The following is a 22,348-nucleotide window of genomic DNA, read 5'->3' as shown; positions in this document are numbered from 1 at the left end:
ACTCAACTACTGCTAACTGAATCAATGAAATCCAGGCTATATGGAGGGAATACAGTTGCTTGACTTGGAGTCTGCCTGAATTCTGTTCTTTTCCCTTTAAAAGCATGTATTTTAGCATTTTTTTTTTCAGTTGGAGCTTGTTGGCATGATGTAAATTTTATTTAAAAGGGGCTTTTCTCTTCATGGAAGCCAGATTTATAATTCTTGGTATTCACTTAACTTTGATCAAATCTTAAGGTTGTGCTGAACAACAGAGGATTCAGAGACCCCAGAGAAATTTTGTTTCTAAGACGGTAAGCCTGTGATTAAACAGTGAGCTGGCTTTTCTTTTTGTTTACTTTTGCTTGCTGAAATTCCTACAAGTCAGTAGGCAAAATAATCTGTGTAAGTTTTCATATTTATTGAAACAACTGGAAATATTCTGTTTGTATGTGCTTAATGTTTCAAAGGATAAAACTGGGGTGCCTGAAAAGAAAATCAGAGCAAGTGAATATCATGGTTTTGCGTTATATCTGATTTTAGTCAAAACTGAGATTGTTTGACTTTTTTTAAGGTATTAAATCAGTAAGTCATTTGAAGATAAGTATCACCAATTTTTTTCCTTCTCATGTCTGCAAGATCTCCTAAGCAAAGCTCTGTTCACTTGAATGTTTTGTTTCAAAAGTAGTTTCCTGAATTGCACATTCAATGCCATTACTATATATGTCTGTTTATTTCCCCATTTGACAAAATAAAAATCTGCTTCTGTGGCAAGTGCTATTCTTGCTCTGGCTTTAATCTGTACTGCAAAAAAACAACCCCAAAACTAAAAAAAAAAAAATATTAAATTTAAAATATCTGAAAGAACTGATTGTGACCGAAGTAGAGCTCAATACAGTATTAATACCACACATTCAGACAGGAATTATGATTATACCAGCTGACCAGGCAGTCTGCTCAAGTAAGAATACATACCTCTGAGATGGCTTAATAATATGGCATTTTTCTTTCTTATAAATGTGGCTTGATACTATAGTGCATGTGAAACATTAAACTGCTATATAGAAGTCTTATCAATTTGCAAAGACAGCCTTTTTAAGTGATGTAATGGGTATTGGGTAAGTAAGAAGATAGTAGCTTTGCAGTAAGTGCACTTCATCAGTGTTAGTATCTAATGCTGTAGTTGAGGGCCAGTGCAGGTTATCTAGCTGCCATGACAAGGTAATTTAAAAGGTGATATAAACTTAGTTACTGCCCTGCCTACTCAGAAGTGCTGTACAGTGCTGTTGTGTGGATGGGGATTTCACTTCGGACCCAGGATTGTTAAAAACAAATAGTTGATACCTGCATAGTTTAGAGAGTACACATCTTAAGGTTATCATGCTTATATTAGTCACATTCATCTTATTTGTCTTTGTGTGTTTTCAGCAGTGTCTGTAAACAGTCTTCTGCTTAAATAAGTTTAACACAGAATGAAAATGGAATGCAGAGATTTTTAATATAGGGTATAAAAAGCTTATCAGAAATGCTATTACTGAGAGGATTAAACTCCTAGCTAAAATGTGAAACAGAGTTGTTTGGGCTGCACCTGTTTTGGAAAAAACCCAACAACCTACTTTGAAACCCTCAGTGGTTCAGAAAAGCTAAATAGCACATTTCCCATAGAAAGAATGTTATACCTGAGTAATCCTGAAATGTACAGTTTAGATAGAGATTTCAGCTATTACATTAACACAGAATGATGCACTAAATATATTTAGTCTTTTTTAGTCACATAAGCAAATGTTTTGTTGTAATGTTCAGAGTTTTGACAGAAAAATGATACATATATCTTAGTAAAAGATTAGACTGGCCTTTTGTCAAAAGCTTGTGCAAAAATTGTATCCAGAGTCACTGTATCAAATTTTATTCCCTCCCCAGGCAAACCACATACTGATTTTAAAATTTGAATTACCCATTTGGCTTCTAGTGGTCTTTTACAGCATAATGAAATGTTAAAATTTTCTTCTTGCATTTTTTAGGTCTTTCAAGTTGCATATGTCATCATCAAAGCTGCTAATGCTCCACGACCTGGAAACTGGATTTTGGAACGCTCCATAGATGGCACAGAGTTCAGACCATGGCAGTACTATGCAATTAGCGATACTGAATGTTTAACTCGTTATAATATTACGCCAAGAATTGGGCCGCCAACTTACAAGAGAGATGATGAAGTGATCTGCACCTCCTATTATTCCAGACTAGTTCCGCTGGAACATGGAGAGGTATGTTTGGTTTTGCACTTGTGGTTTGTGACTAAGAATATGGACCGATAGCAATTTGAAAACATTTGGATTACAGTTACAGAGTTGGTCTTGCTCAGCCCTACCAAATGATATGTTATTCTTCTTTAGCGATACTATCTTTACATCATGTACCAGTATAGCAAACTTTTAAATGTTGGGATGAAACATGTCTTTGGCTCCATGTATTCCTATTACTAAACTCTTTATTCTCTCTCTCACCACATAATTTGATGGTAGCTATTAGCTGTGAATTATTAGTTGCTTTATCCTGAAAGACTGTAAAGAGTCTCTATGTTTTGCTGGGTTTTTCATTTAATAAAGAAAACCCCTGTGGTAGGAACACCTGGTTGTGTGAGATAAAGCTGCAAATGCTGTTGAAGTGCTCAACACAGCTGGAACTCCTAAACAAGCCTTGGCATTGTTTCAGGGATGTAGCATAATTAAGAGCTATGTGTTGTACAGACTCACTGTTGATTGTTCTTTCTTTTAACAAACTCTATTCATGGTACTTGTGTAATTTATTACATAAAGGCAGCCACATAATGAAATGATACATTAAAACCAGCGGTTATTCTATTGTGAATGCTATAATGTAAGAGCATGATAATAAATGCAGCATTATTCCATGGAGAATGCTAGTAACTCTTAGCTTAATAGAAGCCAATATGTTTTTATTTCTTGGTTAAAAAAAGACTGAAGTGTATGTAGCTAAGGGCTGAAGTGTGTCAAACTTTCACATAAACTTAAAACTATGTTTCAGCAAGAAAAAAAATAAGAAATTCAGTAACATCAAGTCCCATTCATTTTAATCAAATGTTTATTGCAGTGATGTAAGCATATGCCCCACAGATCAGATGGAGAAGACAAAGAAAATTAACATGTCTCTCTACACTATTAACCAGAAGACCCTTAGGTTGACTCTGTACAAACAGTGCCCCTTGTGATGTATGTCTGATATCTGATGGGCCATACAACTCCAAACCCAGGAATGCCAGAAATTCAGTTTAGTGACATTTTTTCTCATTTATTTTTCCTGATGTACATGGAATTAATTGGGTGACACTATCCAGAACATCGGTTTTTTCTGAGTGTAGTAACATAGAAACATAAAAAATGACAGAATTAAGTTGCTGTGTACTACATAGAATTATAGAATCATTTAGGTTGGAAAAGACCTTTAAGATCATTGAGTCCAACTGTAAACCTAACACTGCCACATCTACCACTAAGCCATGTCCCTAAGCACCACATCTACATGCCTTTTAAATACCTCCAGGGACAGTGACTCAACCACTTCCCTGGATAGCCTGTTCCAATGCTTGACAACCCTTTTGGTGAAGAATTTTTTCCTAATATCCAATCTAAACCTTCCCCTGCTGCAATTTGAGGCTATTTCTTCTCATCCTATCTCCAGCCACCTGACAGAAGGGACCAACCCCCACCTCACTACAACCCCCTTTCAGGTAGTTGTAGAGAGTGATAAGGTCTCCCCTCAGCCTCCTCTCCTCCAGACTAAACAATGCCAGCTCCCTCAGCTGCTTCTCATAAGACTTGTGCTCCAGGCCCCTCACCAGCTTTGTTGCCCTTCTCTGGACACACTCCAGCACCTCAATGTCTTTCCTGTAGCGAGGGGCCCAAAACTGAACACAGCACTCGAGGTGCGGCCTCACCAGTGCTGAGTACAGGGGAACAATCACTCTCCTGCTGTCCACACTATTTCTGATACAGGCCAGGATGCTGTTGGCCTTCTTGGCCACCTGGGCACACTGCTGGCTCATATTCAGCCAGCTGTCAACCAGCCTCACCAGGTCTTTTTCTGCTGGGCAGCTTTCCAGCCACTCTTCCCCAACCCTGTAGCGCTCCATGGGGTTGCTGTGGCCAAAGTGCAGGACCCAGCACTTGGCCTTGTTGAACCTCATACAATTGGCCTTGGGGCACCAATCCAGCCTGTCCAGATCCCTCTGTAGAGCCTTCCTACCCTCAAGCAGATCAACATTCCCGCATAAAAGCTGTCATTAGCAAAGGACAGGCTGCTCCTTCATAACTGGAATGGCAGACAGACAGGAATATTCCTTGCACAGAATATTTCACGGCCTGTACTAGTCAATCTTGGCACCCTTTTGAAAATACTTGTATTTAGTGCTTTGTAATTGGTTCTGGCCAACATATTGAACTTCAGGACTTCCTATAGCCCCATACTTGAGACCAGCTGATCTCTACAAGCACCTGCCTTGTATCCAGTGTTTATTAGCATCCCAAAGTTCTGCAGTCAGCTTGTAGTGCCCTGGTGTGAAAGAACTGGTAAGGTAAAAAGACCATGTGTCTAAATGAGGATGTTACTTAACTCTTTTGCCCAATTGCACATTTTGCCAGTTTGGCTGCTAGATTTTTCACAAGTTTGAAGAGGTATAGCTGCTCTACTGTAAGTTCTGTTTTTTTCTTGATATATGCTGTTTGAAGATTTGCTTCCAGAAATTTACATAATGAAGTCAAGGCTCATGATGAATTCCAAGGCTTAAACTACAGTTGTTTGGAAATGGTCTTGAATTATGGAGGACAAGCAAGCCAAAAATATATAATAGAAATATATCAGTGTATGTAAGCCATATATAAGCAATATATTGGCCAAATATAGCAGTGTATATGGAGTATATGGAATTTTTTTAATCTTTGAAATAACACACTTACTGTCTAGGAAACCCCTAGCTCTACTACAGAATTATTTTTTAAAAAAACAATAATAAATAATCTTTATTTATAAATATTTTCAGAGGAACAATTTGACAGTACTGGACAAAGTTGAAACTATAAATTCAAGAGTAGTATATGAGACAAAATTACTCTTCATAAATAAGGATATGTCATACACTCTGAAATGTAGCTGACAAGCTGAAAGCATGACTTCTTATTTGTTGTGGATACCAGGTGAAGTGTTTAACATTTGTTTGTGGCCTCCAGGCTCTCATTTTTCAGTTTCTTCCACAAAACAGCAGGAACTGCATGGTCATATAAGACTAAATCCTTGTATGTTCCTAAATTGCTTTAGAAAGAAGGAAGAGGCTGTTGCCAGAATAAGTCCTGCAGCTCGATCCCAAAAGCCATCTCAGTGGGGCCAACTGGGATTGTGTGAGAAAGATGGAGGCCAGATAGGTTGTTTTGTGGTGGCAGCCCCTTGCTTTCAATTGTCATCTGTTGTGGCTTCCTGCTGTGCTCTCATATCACTGAGTACTCCTGCTGATTGTGCAGCCCTGTCCCAGCAAGGTATAGGATTAATGACCCCAGATTGAGCATGTGCACCATATTATGTTTTGCAATAAGATATTTACAAATTGTGATGGAGAAAAATGTAAGGACAAAACTGTACTTATGGTCAGAGTTACATGTTTCATGGGAACTAAGGACTAGCTTGTGGTACTGTTTTTCTCTTTATGCTATCTCCACAAAAGTCCAGGAGACTTGAGACTATGATGATCTGAGAGTGCTGGTTTCAGAACTGCATGAGTCAGGAAGCAGGGACTCTACCTGCAGGTAGAGGATGGGGAAGAAAAAAGAAATCCAGGTAGTTTAGTATCGCACCATCCTGAGTTGTTGGAAAACAAGCTTAAGTTCTGTGTTTTTAATTCTTACACTAAGATGTTTGTTGTTACAAATGAATCACAGTTATGTTTATGATTAAGCCAGTCCCTCTTCCTAGATTCACACATCACTGATCAACGGTAGGCCTAGTGCTGATGATCCTTCACAAAAGCTTTTGGAATTTACTTCTGCACGATACATTCGCCTACGACTGCAGCGTATTAGAACTCTTAATGCTGACCTTATGACTCTCAGCCATAATGATCCTAAAGAACTAGACCCCATTGTTACCAGAAGGGTAAGCTGATTATTCATAAATGGTATTCAGTATGACTTGATGGGAGAGCCTTTTCTGATCTGTTTGAGGAGGCAGTACTTGATCCTTGCCATTCACAGAGGAGTTTTGATAGGTTGTTAAATAATTCTTGCCTTCCCTTTGACCTTATTAACAACAATATCTTCTCAGAAGCAACTTCAAAAAAACATTTTTTACGGAGTGTTTTTTATTGTTTGGGTTTTTTAATTTGTGTAAATGACTTATGCTAGGAACAGTGTTTATAAAGCTTTATCATCAAAATAAAAAATATGGTTTGGCTGATGGAAATGTCACTTGAGGCTGCTCTTGATGCAACCGCAATACTTTTTCTGGTGTATCAAGGATTTCAGGACCGGGTGCTCTTGTTCATAATTATTTGGAAACCTTGCCATTGTGAATTCTGTTATCTGATGAGAGTTTTTTCATTTTTTAAAGCTGTTGTAATCAATTGAATTAATAATAGCTCATGAACTAATAATAATGTAAAACACTTGGATAGAATCCTGAGAGAATTAACTGATCTTTACACATTTGATATTGAAACTGGGGAAACTGGCACCAAGCACTTCAGGCTCTCACAGAAATTCAGTATTGGAGCCCCTAATAACAGTATCTACCATGGCTACTGTTCTGCAGTATTTCTGCTTTGTATTTTGTCATTTTGAGCTGCTTCTTAATTTACCTGAGACCCATAGTTTAGGACATCAGTGGGTTCATTTTTCTATGAAGGTAGTCTTTCCGATGAGGACAGAAAAATAAGAAAAGTGTTTCCCCTTCCCCTTCCTTTGTAGCTCTTTGCCTTGAAGAACATCTGCAGGCAACTCCTTGCACAGCAACAGGACTCTCTGATACAGGCAATCCTTGTGCATTGACACTGCTTATATGAGGTCTGGCTAGATAGCTGGGTACAGAAGGGAGAAAGGAATTTGGATTTGGTCAGGGTTTGGTGGGTACTTTCAAGGCAGCCCAACTCTTACCTCGGTCATAGAGATAAGTTGCAGCATTTTTAAAGCGTAAAACGTGGATGTTCTGCTTGTTCTGTCTGCCCCATATGGTAATTACTAGCATGGAGACTGCAAGTGCAGAATATTGGATGCCTGCTCCAGCTGTGGCTTGCTGGCCATAGGGAAATGGTTAATACACAGCCTGAGCAAGTGAGATGTTTCTGTGGAGCAGGCTGATGGCCCTCTAGGTCTGTTGATAGTAGTGTAATATCAAGAAATACACCCCCCAAAAAAGGCTTGACAGAGAAGCATACAAATATACAGCTGGGAAACAAGGGTGTTGAGGACAAGCATTCCCATTGCTTTTGTAACACACAGGGTTCTGCAATCCAGGGCTTAGCACTACCCCACCTGGCACCACTTAGTGTAGTTTTGCATGGGAAGCTACACATCTTCATCTTCACAAGATGTGGGTTTTATTGGGCAGGGTTCCCAAATCCTGATGTCTCACCTTTTGTCTCACTGTGCAACCAGCTACAACCAAGGTAATCACTTCCAGCCTTCTGGATTGTGTTTTTATTGGTTTTGAAGACTTTACTTCCAGTTGTTGATACCAGTTGTGTTTAGTTTCTTTGTACATAGTGTTGTAAAACAACCAATGCAGAACTTTTCTAAGTGTTCAACAGCACCTTTCTATATCTATTTATTAATTCGTCTGTAGTATTTGATTAGCATTGGTTTCTATTTCAACTTCAGGCTGCACATAGCTGCTATAAGCCATACACTATGAGTTTTCAGAAAACAAGATAAAGGAGAAGAAGCAGGGAATGCAGTGAGAAATACAGCTCTGCTTTTGTCGTCCTACTTTTCTTGGTCTGGACCTCCTTCTCTGTAGTTAAGGACTTACGGTTCATTATAAGTCCCTGAGTGTTGTCTGTAATTCAAGCCCATAACATTAAAAAAATACTAAAATACTAAACATAATAAAAAATTTTAAAACATAAAAAATTAAGTATGAAATCAAAGAGACTAGTTTGCTCCAGCTCCAAGATCCTTCAAAGAAATAACAGTCCAAAAGTCAGCGTATCTGACCACCCAGAGCCGCCTCCTCTTCCTGAACCAGATGGCTGTAGAGTTGTTAGGTCTAAGAGTCTTGAACTCTTCCCTTAGAAGTATCCTCAAAAAGTGTTTCTTTTTTCATTTCCCTGTAGCACATACTTCCCAGGATACAAACAGGCCAACTGTGTTGATACTGCAGCTGTAACTGAACCCAGATGGTCATTTCCTGCCTCTTCCTTACCTTGAAAATTAAATCCTTTCCTTATGTATGTTGCTTTTGCTCACCACCTGGCAGTATTAATGGATTTTACTCTGCTGTATCACCAAATTTTAAGCTAATAATTTAGATAGAATAATGTACTGCTTACATACTAGTAGCAAAGAGCTAGTCTGGAAGTGAGTGCACAAACTGGTTTTAAGGGAGGACAGAGTTCCTGTTTTCCTGTTTTTGAGAAAACATACTCTTACTCCCCAGACTAAAACTAAAATAGAGCAATTTGTTAAGTTTCATGGTTTCCTATAGGATGAAAAAAGGATTTTATTTTTTTTACAAGTAAATTTTTTGCTGAGGTCACATTCTGTGGTCTTTCCTGAAGCTGAGGAATTGTGCATACTTAAAGTTAAAAGTCAGTTATTTTTTTGTACCAGTGAGGAAAAATATGCAAAACAACAACCAAAAAAAAATAATCACAAAATAGGTTTCCCCAAGTGGCAAAAACTCAAAGCTGCTTTTATTTTCAAGTATTTCTTTTATTTTTCAAGTCATAGAATAGTTGAATGCTGGTATTTTATTTTCCAGAGTAGAAGGAAGGATGTAAATACATGTAAATGTCTTATTCATCCCTTTTTCAACTTTGTGTTTTGTAGTACTACTACTCAATAAAAGATATCTCTGTTGGTGGCATGTGTATTTGTTATGGCCATGCTCGCAGCTGCCCTCTGGATGAAATCACAAAGGTATTCTTTAATCTCATTAATTTATTTTCACAAAACAACTTTTCTGATTTAAAAAAAAAGACTTTGCCTAAGCTGAATGAGAGTGAGGAGGCTGAAAGAGGTCTTACAATATGGTGCACACAAATTATTCTCTATAATTTTCTTCCTTGTTTATGCAAACACATCTGGGTCTCTAACGTAGCTTTCTTGAAGTAAGTTCTTTTTCTTTGGCATTAAATTTAAACAATTCAAGGGGCCCAACAAGAAATACTCTCTTGCAACACAGGAGATTTGTCCCTCCTGTTCTAGAGAGGCTATTCCCCAATAGTTGATATAGCATGGTTGAGCAGTCTAATGCTAATTGTGGGGTATTTTGGGGTCTTGACGTTTTTTGGCATAAGTCTGATATTAGGTAGACTTTTGGCAACACTGATTAAATTATTCATTAAAAATATTTTTTAAAAGTTAATTTTTTTATTCTTAGAAATTGCAGTGCCAGTGTGAACACAACACATGTGGAGAGAGCTGTAACAAGTGCTGTCCAGGTTACCACCAGAAACCGTGGAGACCAGGAACCATTTCTGCTGGGAACAAATGTGAAAGTAAGTGTGCACAGAGGTTTAGATAGTTTCATAAAGGCTTATTATTTTCTTGTTTGAGGTTGCTTTTCATACATATCTATACTAATTCCCAAGAAAAATCCACAAACTTAACTGTCTTCATGGGATTGTTTAAAGGTAGAGGACCTACTTCTAAACATAACTGTTAAGATCGTTTTAAATATTCTATCCAATATGACTTCTTGGCTAGTGGAGTTGTCACGTAGCGAAGCTTTCAGAATCTCTTTTTCAAAGAGACTTGGGAATTTATTATACTCCTGTAAAAACTAGTAGATTTGCATCAATCATTTTGTTAGCTACTTGAAATGTAAATTTCCTATGTTGATCATAAATTTTGTCAGATAAACAACTTTGTTCTGATAACAAATGTTTTGAGAGAAACTCCTTATTGGCCAATTACATTTCAGATTGTCTGATAGATTGACTTAAGCTGTGCCAGTATGGCTGGATGTGTTGTTAGGGCGAGTTAATGCATTTTCTCTCTTCACAGAGCTAATGCATAGCACAAGCTGCAGATAATTAAGAACCTATTAGATAAAATCTGCAGTTGCAAATGGAAAAGTAGTGTTTTTAGTTGAAGTCTTTACACAAGTCTTAATGTCACTCTTTGGAAAGTAGATGTTTGTGGCTGTTAAATTGTTTGGTATCCTCTAACCTAAATCAAATTTATACTTGTGCACTGGCATTTCTGACTTCACAGGCTTTTGTCTATAATATAAATAAGAGAAGAATTAGGCAGATTTTCTTCTGTAATGCAGAGCACAGAAAATGAAAGAACAGTTATAGCTAATAGCACACATCAGTATCAACATCAGTCCTAACAGGATTGTTTTAGTTGGGATCTACAGAATACTGTTAAAACCAGTGCTATTAAAATGGTGACAGTGCTTCTAGAATGTGCTTACTTGTTAAGAAATATAGTTTATCAAGACTGCTGAAGCATATAGCGTGGTTAAAGGGAAAAAAGCACACTTTTGAGATGAATTGATACGCTCTTCTACTTATGTTTTTCACTTTGAAAAATGTCAGTGTTATAGGAACTGTTACACAATGTAAATAAAAAAATTGATTTCTTTTCCATTCCTTCTCAGAGTGCAACTGTCATAACAAAGCAGAAGATTGTTATTACAATCAGACTATTGCAGATCAGAAAAGGAGCATGGATATTCATGGCCAGTACATAGGAGGTGGCGTGTGTTTAAACTGTACTCAACATACTACTGGGATCAACTGTGAAATGTGTGCTGATGGATATTTTAGACCACACAAAGTAAGATTTGGAAAATAACATTCTAATATTTTGGTAAATTACAGCATGATACAATGATGTGTATTTCAGCTGATTGTAATTAATATATTATCAGTTGCACAATAGCTAAGAACTATAGAGGTGGGTTTTTTGTGTAGATGACATACCACCAAAACTTTCAGAGAAAAACAAAATGCTTGTCCAGCTGTGTGGGAGGGCAGGTCAAGCTGTTAGAGAATAAAAGAATAAGTGAAGATGAAACTTGAAGCCCTAGTGTGGCAATGTAGATGTTCTGATAGGAAACCCATTTTTCCTGTGGTTAAAGCTCTAAAAAGTGCCAGTATTGAAATTTCAATGTCTTCAGAAGTGCCAAAATTGTGTACTGTCATGTATCAGCCCATTTCAACCAGTGTTAAAAAGGACCATTACATGGTTCTAGGATCAGATTCTTTGTCTCATGAGATGTTGCAACAAATATTCCTCTTCTTGACATGATTATTGTAGAACATGTGCTCTCTGAGCCTGTGTAATTTCCAGTTTATTGACAAGCGCCACTCTTTGGAAAAATGACCTAAACTCCACAAAAGACACTTGTTAAGATGTGACTAACAGAGTTGTATGAACTTCCTGTAATGTTAGCGGTCTCTGTATAATGAGATATACTGAATGAAATTTCTGCTCCACAAGGTCTTGCTTTGGCAGGTTGATGCATATTTTGGAAAACCTATGCTTTAGAAATCCAGCGTAAATTGTTGCAGAGAGGAAGGGTGAGTCTGTAGGAGTATGGTTAGACAGCAGGTACAGCTCTTCCAAAGAAGTAAGCCGGAGTTGGAGATTGTCTGATTCAATTGCTGTAAGAAGCATTGAAGAAAAATCTTCACTCAGCTCATAGCCAATAAACGTGTATCTAGAGGTCATTACTGATTTGCTTTGCAACTGAGGCACCTCAAAGGAAAGTTGTCCCTGAAAGAAAATAAAATCCTTGCCATATGAATTGCATTGCCTTATATTTCAAAGATGTAGATCATGAAGCCAGAACAAATCTTCATGAATAGATAATCTGTCCTCCCATTGAACATAGAGCCAAGGATTTATTTAATTTCCTTCCTCTTTGAACCAGAGTCTTTGCCAAAAGCATCCATTCTTGTCTTAAACATTCCCATAATCTTTGGCAAACCATCACAGTGGTTAATTGCTGTTATATTAAAAATAAAGTCTATTTATGCTGAATGTGTCAGGCTTCAGCTTCCAGCCATTAGCAGGTATTATACCTTTGTCTGTGCTATTGAAGACCAAATTTTGTTCCTACATTGAAGTTTTTTCTAGGCTGCAATCCCTTATCTTCTGTTTGCTAAAATTAAACTAGTCCCTTGATGTATTGTTCCACATTAGCTTTTCCAGTCTTCATTTGTATTAGTTCTGGTGATCCCAGACAAGTAACTTTTCTCAGTTAATAATTTGAGAATTTGACAGAGAACACTTGTTTTGTAGGTTTCTCCCTATGATGATCACCCCTGCTATCCCTGTGGCTGTGACCCGTTCGGCTCTCTGAGTTCTGACTGTGTTAAAGATGAGCACCATTCTGACTCACAGCTTGGTAAGGGAGTGGGAAGCACCTTTTCTCTAAACTTCAAATCTGGCTATATTTCTGGATATTGAAGTTTGAGGGAACACTATCTACTTGTGAATGGCTGCCAGTTAGGTGACACTTCAAAACAATGGTAAATATTTAGGAAGAAGAGGTGAGGCATAACATACTTTTAAGATTTTGAGGTATGTCAGGTCCCTGAATGTGTTCTTGTGTGGGGATGCTGGGCTCTGACCATGTAAACAATGTGAAAGATTGAGATCTAATGCTGTTGTTTATGAATGCGGTTACAGCTGTTGCAAAATCCATTTTGCTGCAATTTCTGTGCCTCTGGTACTCTAAACATGAAAAATAGATGGTGATACTGACATTATGCCAAGTATCTCTGTGGAATATAACATGGAATGTAATAAAGAAGGAATGCCAAAGTACTTGCACTCTCTGAGACATCTTGAATCCAGGCTATTGCCTGCTCTTATTTATTTTTTTCTCTATTTTTGCCTTTCAAGGGACTTGGCCAGGTCAGTGTCAATGCAGAGAAGGTTACACAGGAAAAAAATGTGATCGTTGTGCATTTGGGTATAGAGGCTATCCAAACTGCCTGCGTTGTAACTGTAGCCTGATTGGTAGCATTAATGAAGATCCATGCACAGAATCTTGTCTTTGCAAAGTGAGTATTAAACTATCATTTTTGCTTAAAATAAAATCTGTGGATTGATTTGTAACCACCTTTTTAATAAGGGAAATTACTTCATTAACTGGAGAGATCACTTGTTTTATAGTAAGTAACCTGGTGTAACTGTACACCTGACAACCTAAAACTTAAAATTACTAACTATTCTCTGTATGGAAATATATGATAATTTGTTGAATAGTTCTGTATGTTACTGATACACCATTTTCTAAAATAATGGGCCAGACATTAAAATCAAATAATATCTGCTCATGTGAGTGCTAAGGAGAATCACAGAGAATGACAGTATGTTTAACTGGGTTTGGTTTCAGGGATGAGCTGATATTTCTCCTCAAAGTTACTGATTTCTTGTAAAGAAAGGATGTGTTTATAACATCTGCTTTTGTGTGAAGGAACAGCATGCATTTGGAAAGAACTATTGGAAAAATTACATTAGATGTATGTATGAAATATGATTTAATTATTTGATTGCAAAATATAAACCATAAAAATGTTAACAGAGAAGCTTTGCAGCCTTCTTTTATTTTTTTGGTAAATATCCAAATGCCTTGAAATATCTTGCAGCTGTAGATTCTGCTGAACTTTATAACAAAGCTGTGCGTTCAATATTTAAAGAAGTTACACTTAATTTTCTGAACGAAATGTTAGCTAGTAGTTTATGTATTTGTTGCCAAGTATGACAGTGAACAGGAGCCAAAAAGAAAGTGGTTTGTCTGACAATTTTTCTGAAACTTAGTCCTTTTGCATAATTTATCTGATCCAAAATATCAAACATACAAATAACTGAAGTCTGGGAGAAAGAAATAGCTCCAATGGACAATTTAAATATGAAAAAGGAGATACAACTGTTTTGCCTGTTTTTGAGCTAGAGTAACACTATATCAGCCAATGCAGCTAACTGGTGAAAATTTTGGTATAAACTGGATGAGAAACTGTCCCCTTTCAGTGCTATTGTAGGCATGAGTGTGACATACAGAATTTTGGGGTTAGATTACTGAGAGTGTCACCAGTCAGCAGCCTACCTATAGAGGTGGAAGGAAGAAGAAAAGTTGTGTGCTCCAAATATCAAAGGAAGGAGACGGGATTTCTAAGCCTGTACAGTGTCTCTGAACACAGTAGTGCAAACTATTCCTTTTTATACTCTGAATTTCATAATATTTGATCTTAGTGAAACACAGCTCTTGAGGTCTAGTCATTGGGTAAGATTTTTATTTTTCAACAAGAAATAAGTAATAATAAATAATAAATGACTAATAATGTTACAGAGATAAAGTGAAATGTGTGATCCAAGTGCACCCTGAAGACTGAGAAATAAAAAAGCTGAAAAGAGCCTATAAATACTATTTCTCTAAAAATCCAAGATTTTAAAATCTCATTATCTGAGGAGGCCCTTTGCCCAAGTTTGGATATTAACAAGTAGAAAGCGGTCATCCTCAGCTTTTGAATCAGATCTAGGGACCATAAATTTTTCATATGGTTTGCAAAAACAGTTTGTACTTTGCTTACAAAAGCACATAACCTAGCTGTTTAGAGAGGCCTTATGTAAGCTTGACATGCCAAACACTGGTCCAGAAGAAGAGTCAGTTGGTAGTGTTGCTACCAAAGGTCTCAGATTTCTCTCTGGTAGCTTGAAATTTGCTCCGTGGGACCAAATCTGATGTAAGTCTGGAATCTGGAGTGATTCTTCTGGCTGAAGTGAAGTTACCCTGGTAACTGCTTCTGAAAGCAGAACTTGGTCCACAGGCTTTGCATTTCAAATTGCAATGCAGAGCTCATACAGGCCTCCTCAAAGTAGTACGGTATGCCTCGCTGTATGCCCTGGAGTCCTTGTGTCCTAACCATAAGTATTAGGGAACTTCGCAGGGTGCTTCATCAAGTTCTCTTTGCCTTTGTAATGGAGTTTTCCCATAGTGGAAACCAAAGGTTGATATGGTGGAGTGTTGTGTGACCGGGTCTCGTCCTGATATGAAGCTAGTACACAATCAGAATCTTGTTCCTGGCAGTGGTACATTTTCTGTATCTTACTGTGTAGAAATACTCAGAGATCTACTATTTACACAGCTTCGTGGGTATTTACCAAATATTTTCTCTACTGGTTTGCTTGTCAGCAGCAATTGTCTAAACTTTCTGAACAAATAACACTGCACTCAAATTCCCCTGCCCCTCAAATTCTACATTGAAAGAGGTATGTAGCAGTATGCTCTGAACTACCCAATTTGCATGGTAAGGAGGCAGCAGGCCAGTGAAAGGGGCTAAAGGAGGGGAGCACCTCTTCTTTTCAACTAGGAGTTTCTGGACCTTAGCCCAGAGCATATTAGAATCATAGAACTGTTTAGTTGGAAAAGACCTTTAAGATCATTGAGTCCAACCATCAATCAGGCCCACTAAACCACGTCCCTAAGCACCACATCTACATGCCTTTTAAATACCTCCAGGGACAGTGACTCAACCACTTCCCTGGATAGCCTGTTCCAATGCTTGACAGCCCTTTTGGTGAAGAATTTTTTCCTAATATCCAATCTAAACCTTCCCCTGCCACAACCTGAGGCCATTTCCTCTCATCCTATCTCCAGCCACCTGACAGAAGAGACCAGCACTGACCTCACTCCAACCCCCCTCCAGATAGTTGTAGAGAGTGAGAAGGTGTCTCCTCAGCCTCCTTTTCTCCAGGCCAAACAACCCCAGTCCCCTCAGCTGCTTCTCATAAGACTTGTGCTCTGGACTCTTCACCAGCTTTGTTGCCCTTCTCTCATGTTCCAGCACATCAGTGACTTTCCTGTAGTGAGGGGCCCAAAACTGAACAAAGTACTTGAGGTGTGGCCTCACCAGTGCCGAGTACAGGGGAACAATCACTTCCCTGCTCCTGCAGGAGGAAGAGCTGCCAGCTAGCCTAAGTGTGTGTGGTGTTCCTCCAGGAAGAGGTGGAAGCAGTGGTAGGGATCACAGTGTAAGTGTTAATAGAGTCTGAGGAACTGCTGTCTTGAAGCTGGGTGTGGTAGCTCCAGGAGCCTGGCCTTAAAGGTGAGCTATGCTGTTTATTTATAAACCATGTGGATTCAGTAAACATTGGATCTTTTCTCCAGAGCAATCTACAAATTCAAACTCTGACAGAAGTAGACTGGCAAGCTGGCAGAAGCTTTTCAAACCCTGCCCATGTGCTGAAATTTCACTGCAACAGAGCCCTTGCCAGGGCATGTTTAGCTTTTGATGGACTGGCAAATTCTGCCGAATTTTTCCAATCGGTTTTAGTTTTAAGCTTTGAGTCTTATTCAATAATCCTGCTGTGCTGAAATCTGTTTTCTTTTATAACCTTCTGAATGCTGTTATGCCTAAATCCCACCTAATGCACTGTATTTGTTACCATAATAATTCTGATGTGAAATGTATTATGCCATTGACAGGAAAATGTAGAAGGTGAAAACTGTGACCTCTGTAAACCAGGATTCTACAATTTGCAAGAAAGAAATCCTCAGGGCTGCACAGAGTGTTTCTGCTTTGGGGTTTCTGATGTCTGTGACAGCCTAACATGGCCTATAAGTCAGGTATTTACGCATTATGTCCATGACCTAACATTCTTTCCTCAGGCAGCTGCAAAATGTACTGTATTTCTTTGGCCCAAGTTAACTCCAAATTCTGGCGTGTGTCTTCTTACAGAGGAATGGATTTTCAGTGTCATTCAGCAGCTCTGAGGTATTCAGAATATCATCCCAGTGCAGGCTTTGGCCCCACTGGCTTGCAGTAATACTAGAAGTATTGGGTAGTAGAGGCTGCAATAATGCTCTGGAAAAATGCATTATTTCTGACCTTGTGCTGTTAAAGTTTCTTTGCATATTGAAGATTTGAGCCCAAATCTGTTTCCTTGCTCTCATACCTAATGGGCAAGGCTAGAGTGACCTCTGGCACTCTTTCTTGGAGAACAGAGTGATTATAAATACCACTGTCTTCTGAGTAGACATTTTTTGAGTTGGGTGGCTTTGGGGACACTGTTCTGGATTTAACTTTCCTCCAGCTCAGCCCTATCTATAAATGGGGACGATAGACCTCAAAGCCCTTGAAGTTCTGTAATTCTATCTCAGTGAAGTACATAGGTATAATGATAATTTTATTGAAAGGGTGAAAATCACACTCATATTTTTGTTCCTATCTAACAGAGTTGGAGACAATCCTAGTATGAAGTGGCATATTTGCATGTATTGGATGTCATACTGGGCTAATGGAAGTGTTACAGATCCATCAGTTCAAATTAATATCTAGGGAGGGGTTAAGTTTAGTGACTGCTTTCTCAGTGACACAAAGCCAGACTGCATTAACACTACTATTCTTTCTTACAGATATCAGACATGACTGGATGGCTTGTTACTGATCTCTATAATGCAAGGAGCGTGCAACCTCAGCGAAGCCAGTTTGATGGACCGCGTCAAATAAGTATTAACAACACTGAGGCTGTGAAAATACTGAAACATACTTATTACTGGTCAGCACCTGAGATGTATCTAGGAAATAAAGTAAGTTCCCAGCTACAATCAAAACTCCTTCACAGTTTCTCTATTCTAATCATAACCTATTGCGCTAAATACATAGTTTCTGTAATTAAAAATTACACGTAAACCCCAATATTACCGGACTTCTCAATCTGTCTCTGCTCTTGAAAACATAGTGTGCCTGGCCAGACATTCCCAGTACCCTCTTTATGCTCTTTGAGTTCATTCATCTCCCCACTTCCTCCTTTGCCTATCCTTGACAGAATATAATCTTTTTTTTCTCTTGACCGTTACTAACTTACATGTTCACATTTCCTGTACTCTTGGCTTCTATCCTAAAGCTTACACCCTTCACACCTTGTCCAATACAGTAGACAGGACCATTAAATTCCTCTTACCTGCCTCTTGGCCATCTCCCATTTCACATTTATTAGTTTCCAGCCAGCTAGTCTTTAATTTTTGCCCTGGTTACTACCTAAAGCTCTAGGTCTTCCACTTTTTCCAGCAAAATCACAGATTAGTTGAGGTTGGAAGGGACCTCCTGGACGTCATCTTGCCCAACCTCATTGCTCACGCAGAGTCACCTGGAGCAGGTTGCCTAGCACCATGTCCAGAGAGTTTCTTCCAAATATCCCCAAGGATGGAGACTCTACAACTTCCCTGGGCAGCTTGTGCCGGTGCTTGGTCATCCTCACAATAAAAAAGTGTTTCCTGATGTTCAGAGAGAACCTCCTGTGTTTCAGTTTGTGCCCATTGCCTCTTGTCCTGTCACTGGGCACCACTGGAAAGAGCCTGGCTCCATCCTCTCTGCACCCTTCCTTCAGGTGTTTGTATACATTGATGAGATCTTCTTGAGCCTTCTCAAGGCTGGACAGTCTCAGTACTCAGTCTTTCCTCATATGAAAGATGCTCCAGGCTCTTAATCATCTTTGTGGCCCTTTTTTTGGGCTCTTTCCAGGATGTCCATCTCTCTCTTGTACTGGGAAGCCCAGAACTGGACTCAAAACTTTAGCTGTGGGCTTGCCAGTACTGAGTAGAAGGAACCTTGCAACCTCATCTTTAATTATTTTCAGTCCCTTCTCTTTGCCCATGCAGCCCCATTTCTTAGTATGGTGGCACAGTAAATGAAAACAAGTCTCAGAAGTGTAACATTAAGGAGTAGTTTTGCACAGGGCAATACTTACTAAAAATTCTGATCTCTTATTTAATATAGGTCTAACTGTTGGTACCACTCTTTAACTTACTTTGAAGTAGTCAGCAGCAGTTGTGGGGCTAAGGAGCCCCAAAGGTGGAATATGGAATGTGAATAACTCCAACATGCTGTGCTCCTTGGCTAGGATAGTAGTGTAAACCTCTGCAGTTTGTTGAAAGTCTTGTAGGTGATTTAACTGAATGAGGGCATTTACCTGAATCACATGTAGAGCCTTCAGCTAGCTTTCCCCACCTGTACAACAACAAGCCAGCACTTGTCCCTGTGCTGATACACATGGTGAGTTAAACTTTCCCTGGAAAGTGGTATTTGTAAGCCATGTACTTCTATAATTTGGATGTTGTACAGTCCCATGTCACTTCTTTGGAGGTTATCGTGTTGTTAAGACTTTTCTTTTTGTTATTTCAGCTCACAGCTTTTGGTGGAGACTTGAAGTATACAGTATCTTATGATGTTCCAATGGAGAGTGTGGACAGTGATATAGTATCTAGTGTGGATGTCATCATTCAGGTGGCGTTTATTTCAGCTTGTTACTATTCAGACATTATTAGATATCTATGAAGGGGTTAAAAAAAGAATATAAAATAGGATTTCTACAGTAGTTTTGTCAATTTTAAGTCCCTTTTTAAAAGTCACTACCACGATTTTGTTACTACTCACTTCTCTGATTTTCTGATCCATTTGTCTGAAATTGTAGGTATACAATACTAGTTTTAAATGTGTAAACAGGTGAAGTGTTCATTAGCAAATGTACAAAGCTTTGTTTACAAAAGAAACTACAATAAGCTGTAAGGACTTATATTTATGAAACAGATGAGTGTTCTTTTACTTACTTTTCTAGATTTATGTTACAGTTAAAAAGTAAGGCTCTATATTGAATCCAGGTACCTCCAAAAAACCATTACTTTGTAATACATGCTTAACAATAGAACAAGGGAGAAAAGAGATTCTGTTTTGTAGAGGAGTTTGATTTTTGGAATTTAATTCTTTTTCTAAAAGAAAATAAAGTATTTCTAAAGTCTCTGAACCAAAAGAGAATGGGATGGTAGTATTCCTGAAGCCATAGAAAAAGCAGGCCTTTTACTTACTGTTTTTCTAGTGCAAGAAATCTAATTTTTCTAGTGCAAGAAATTGCCTCTTTTCTGTGTTATCTGGATGTATTTCTGACTCTAAATGTAATTGATAAATAAAATTTGCATGCAGATATGGAAAATATTTTCTCTGTCTTTGAATTTCAGGGTAATGGGCAGATTTTGAGTACAAGAGCAGCGGGCTTGTCATTACAGCCATATGAGGAGTACTCTAATGTAGTAAGACTTGTATCGGAGAATTTCATAGACTTCAATACAAAAAAAGCTATAGACCGGGAAAGGTTGATGACTGTTCTGGTAAACGTGACCCATCTTCTGATCAGGGCCAACTACAACATTGCCAAAAAAGCTGTGTACAGGTGAGGGAGAGAAAATATTCAAGTTAGCCTATATACTTACAATATTTTTGTGCATGTGAAACACTGTTCATAGTGGCAGTATTCCTAAAGTTTTACATTGATAATTTCTAGAAAAATCCACTCATTTTTTATTGAATCTTCTCCAGGCTGATCTTGTCCCCAAAACACATTCATGTGAAATGTGTGGAAAAGGCGCATTTGGTTGTTTTGAAGATATCTGATAGCAGAAACATTGTTTTCTGCTTTAAAGGAATACTGCATAAAAGCCTTATTACAATGGCTGCTTTGTTAGAGGGAAATACCTCCGAAACTCTCAACAGTATGCTTATTTTGGTATGCGGCAAGTAAATCCATCACTGACTATTGAAAACCTGCCAGTAAAGACATTGGCTGTAATTTCTTTTAATGTCTGTTTGTAGATGTCATGGATGCTCATCTCTAAGGGAGTGCTTAATAGGAAAATTGGGCTGGAATGGATTAACTGGTCATTCCATAGTCTCAAGTCAGCATTAGCAGTATCTGTATCAGACCTTACAGGTCTCTGTTTTACCTGTTCTCCAAGATACACATGAATAACGTCTTGCCACTCTCAAGGGAATCAGTTCCAGTGCTTCATCATTTATTACTTAATTCCCTTAGCCTCACCAATAGTCTTTCCTCCTCATTCCCTAATTTGGTAGCATTTCCTGTTGATAACATTGGAGTGGATACTAGATTTGCTTTGTGCCCTTGAAGGTGGTGATATTTATGCCTATTTAGGGATAGTGTGTTCCTCTTTCTGGAATGTTTGTAAAGATTTAAGTAAATAATTTTACCTCTGACTGAGAAGATTGCCTCTGCTGCAAAATGCCATTGTTTGTAGTAAGAGGTTTTGCTTTATCCTGTTGTGTGCAGCATCAATGAACTGGTGCTGTTTCTCACTAATTACCCACCTGTGATATGTGTCTATTTTAGACAGGGTGCAGTAATGCTATCTTATTTCAGGGCAGCAGTAGAAGGCTGCCCCACTGGTGTACCTCTAATACCATGACAGAAGGGGAAGGTTTTGTTTAAAGATCTCCACAGGAGAAGAGATAATGGTAGTAACTGATGATAACAGGAGGAGGGCACATCTACTCCCAGAATTGCAAAAGCGGTGATAAGACTATGATTGTAGTCTTTTTACAGCAGACACTTGTGCCTGTTCCTCAGCTGTCACTGCCAGGGAGCAGCACTCAGCAGTGTTACTTCCCTGGAAGTAAGCTATCCTGTTCAAAATCAAGTTTGGGGAAACAAGTGATGTGATGTTTTCATGCTTGATTTTAGGCTGGACTCTGTGACCCTGGATACTGCAAGTGCAAATGTTATAGATCTTTCTTCAGCACCAGATGTGGAATTCTGTGAATGCCCTCAAGGTTACACAGGAATATCCTGTGAGGTAACATCTTAGTGCTTTATGTATGCAAAATTATCTCCTATATGAAAGGATCTAGGTTTTAAAAGCAGGCTGCCTTTAATTATATTGCCATAAAAGTGTATGTTCTGTGGTGAAGTGCTGTCTGTTATACTGTACACAATGCTGTAGATATCTTCTTCCAGGTACACTAAATGGGATTTTAAACTTATTTCTTGAGTTCTGTTTGGTGGCACTAAAAGATGATGAAACACTTTAGAACATCAGTGTTGCAGAGGGAGCAGCTGTAAAAGCTCTGTGAAGCTCCTTTGAGCTTACCTTACTAATTTTTACATTTTTACAGCACTCTTTCTGGATCTGAATTGTATACAGTTTATTTCTGTTTTATGTCATTAAGTTTATGGAGGTAATAAGGAATCTTAGCAGGGAGGAATGCTAGCCTTTGGAAGATCGCACAAGAGTCAAATGTGTCATGCAAGGTGGTGTCTTATATGTCTGTGAATAGAAGATTAGGGAGGCAGAGCACCATCTGCAGAATAGCAGGAATTATTCTGGCAAATAATTTCAG

At 38.5% G+C, this 22,348-nt stretch overlaps 1 protein-coding gene across 1 annotated transcript in view; it reads left to right on the top strand.

Moving 5' to 3' along the window:
- LAMA1 (laminin subunit alpha 1) overlaps positions 1-22,348 on the top strand; it is a 108,225-nt gene that overhangs the window by 29,807 nt on the left and 56,070 nt on the right. The window contains exons 4-15 of the mRNA XM_049830181.1: positions 2,001-2,243; positions 5,959-6,138; positions 9,027-9,116; positions 9,580-9,697; positions 10,807-10,985; positions 12,456-12,561; positions 13,062-13,222; positions 16,648-16,788; positions 17,578-17,751; positions 19,346-19,447; positions 20,176-20,387; positions 21,693-21,804. Of these exons, the coding sequence (XP_049686138.1) occupies positions 2,001-2,243; positions 5,959-6,138; positions 9,027-9,116; positions 9,580-9,697; positions 10,807-10,985; positions 12,456-12,561; positions 13,062-13,222; positions 16,648-16,788; positions 17,578-17,751; positions 19,346-19,447; positions 20,176-20,387; positions 21,693-21,804 (1,818 nt within the window). The remainder of the gene's footprint in view (positions 1-2,000; positions 2,244-5,958; positions 6,139-9,026; positions 9,117-9,579; positions 9,698-10,806; positions 10,986-12,455; positions 12,562-13,061; positions 13,223-16,647; positions 16,789-17,577; positions 17,752-19,345; positions 19,448-20,175; positions 20,388-21,692; positions 21,805-22,348) is intronic.

Source organism: Accipiter gentilis, chromosome 27, assembly GCF_929443795.1.
Source record: "Accipiter gentilis chromosome 27, bAccGen1.1, whole genome shotgun sequence".
In the NCBI taxonomy this organism is placed as follows: Eukaryota; Metazoa; Chordata; class Aves; order Accipitriformes; family Accipitridae; genus Astur; species Astur gentilis.
Note: the sequence above shows the minus strand (reverse complement) of the source record. Positions and strands in the feature narration are given on the sequence as shown.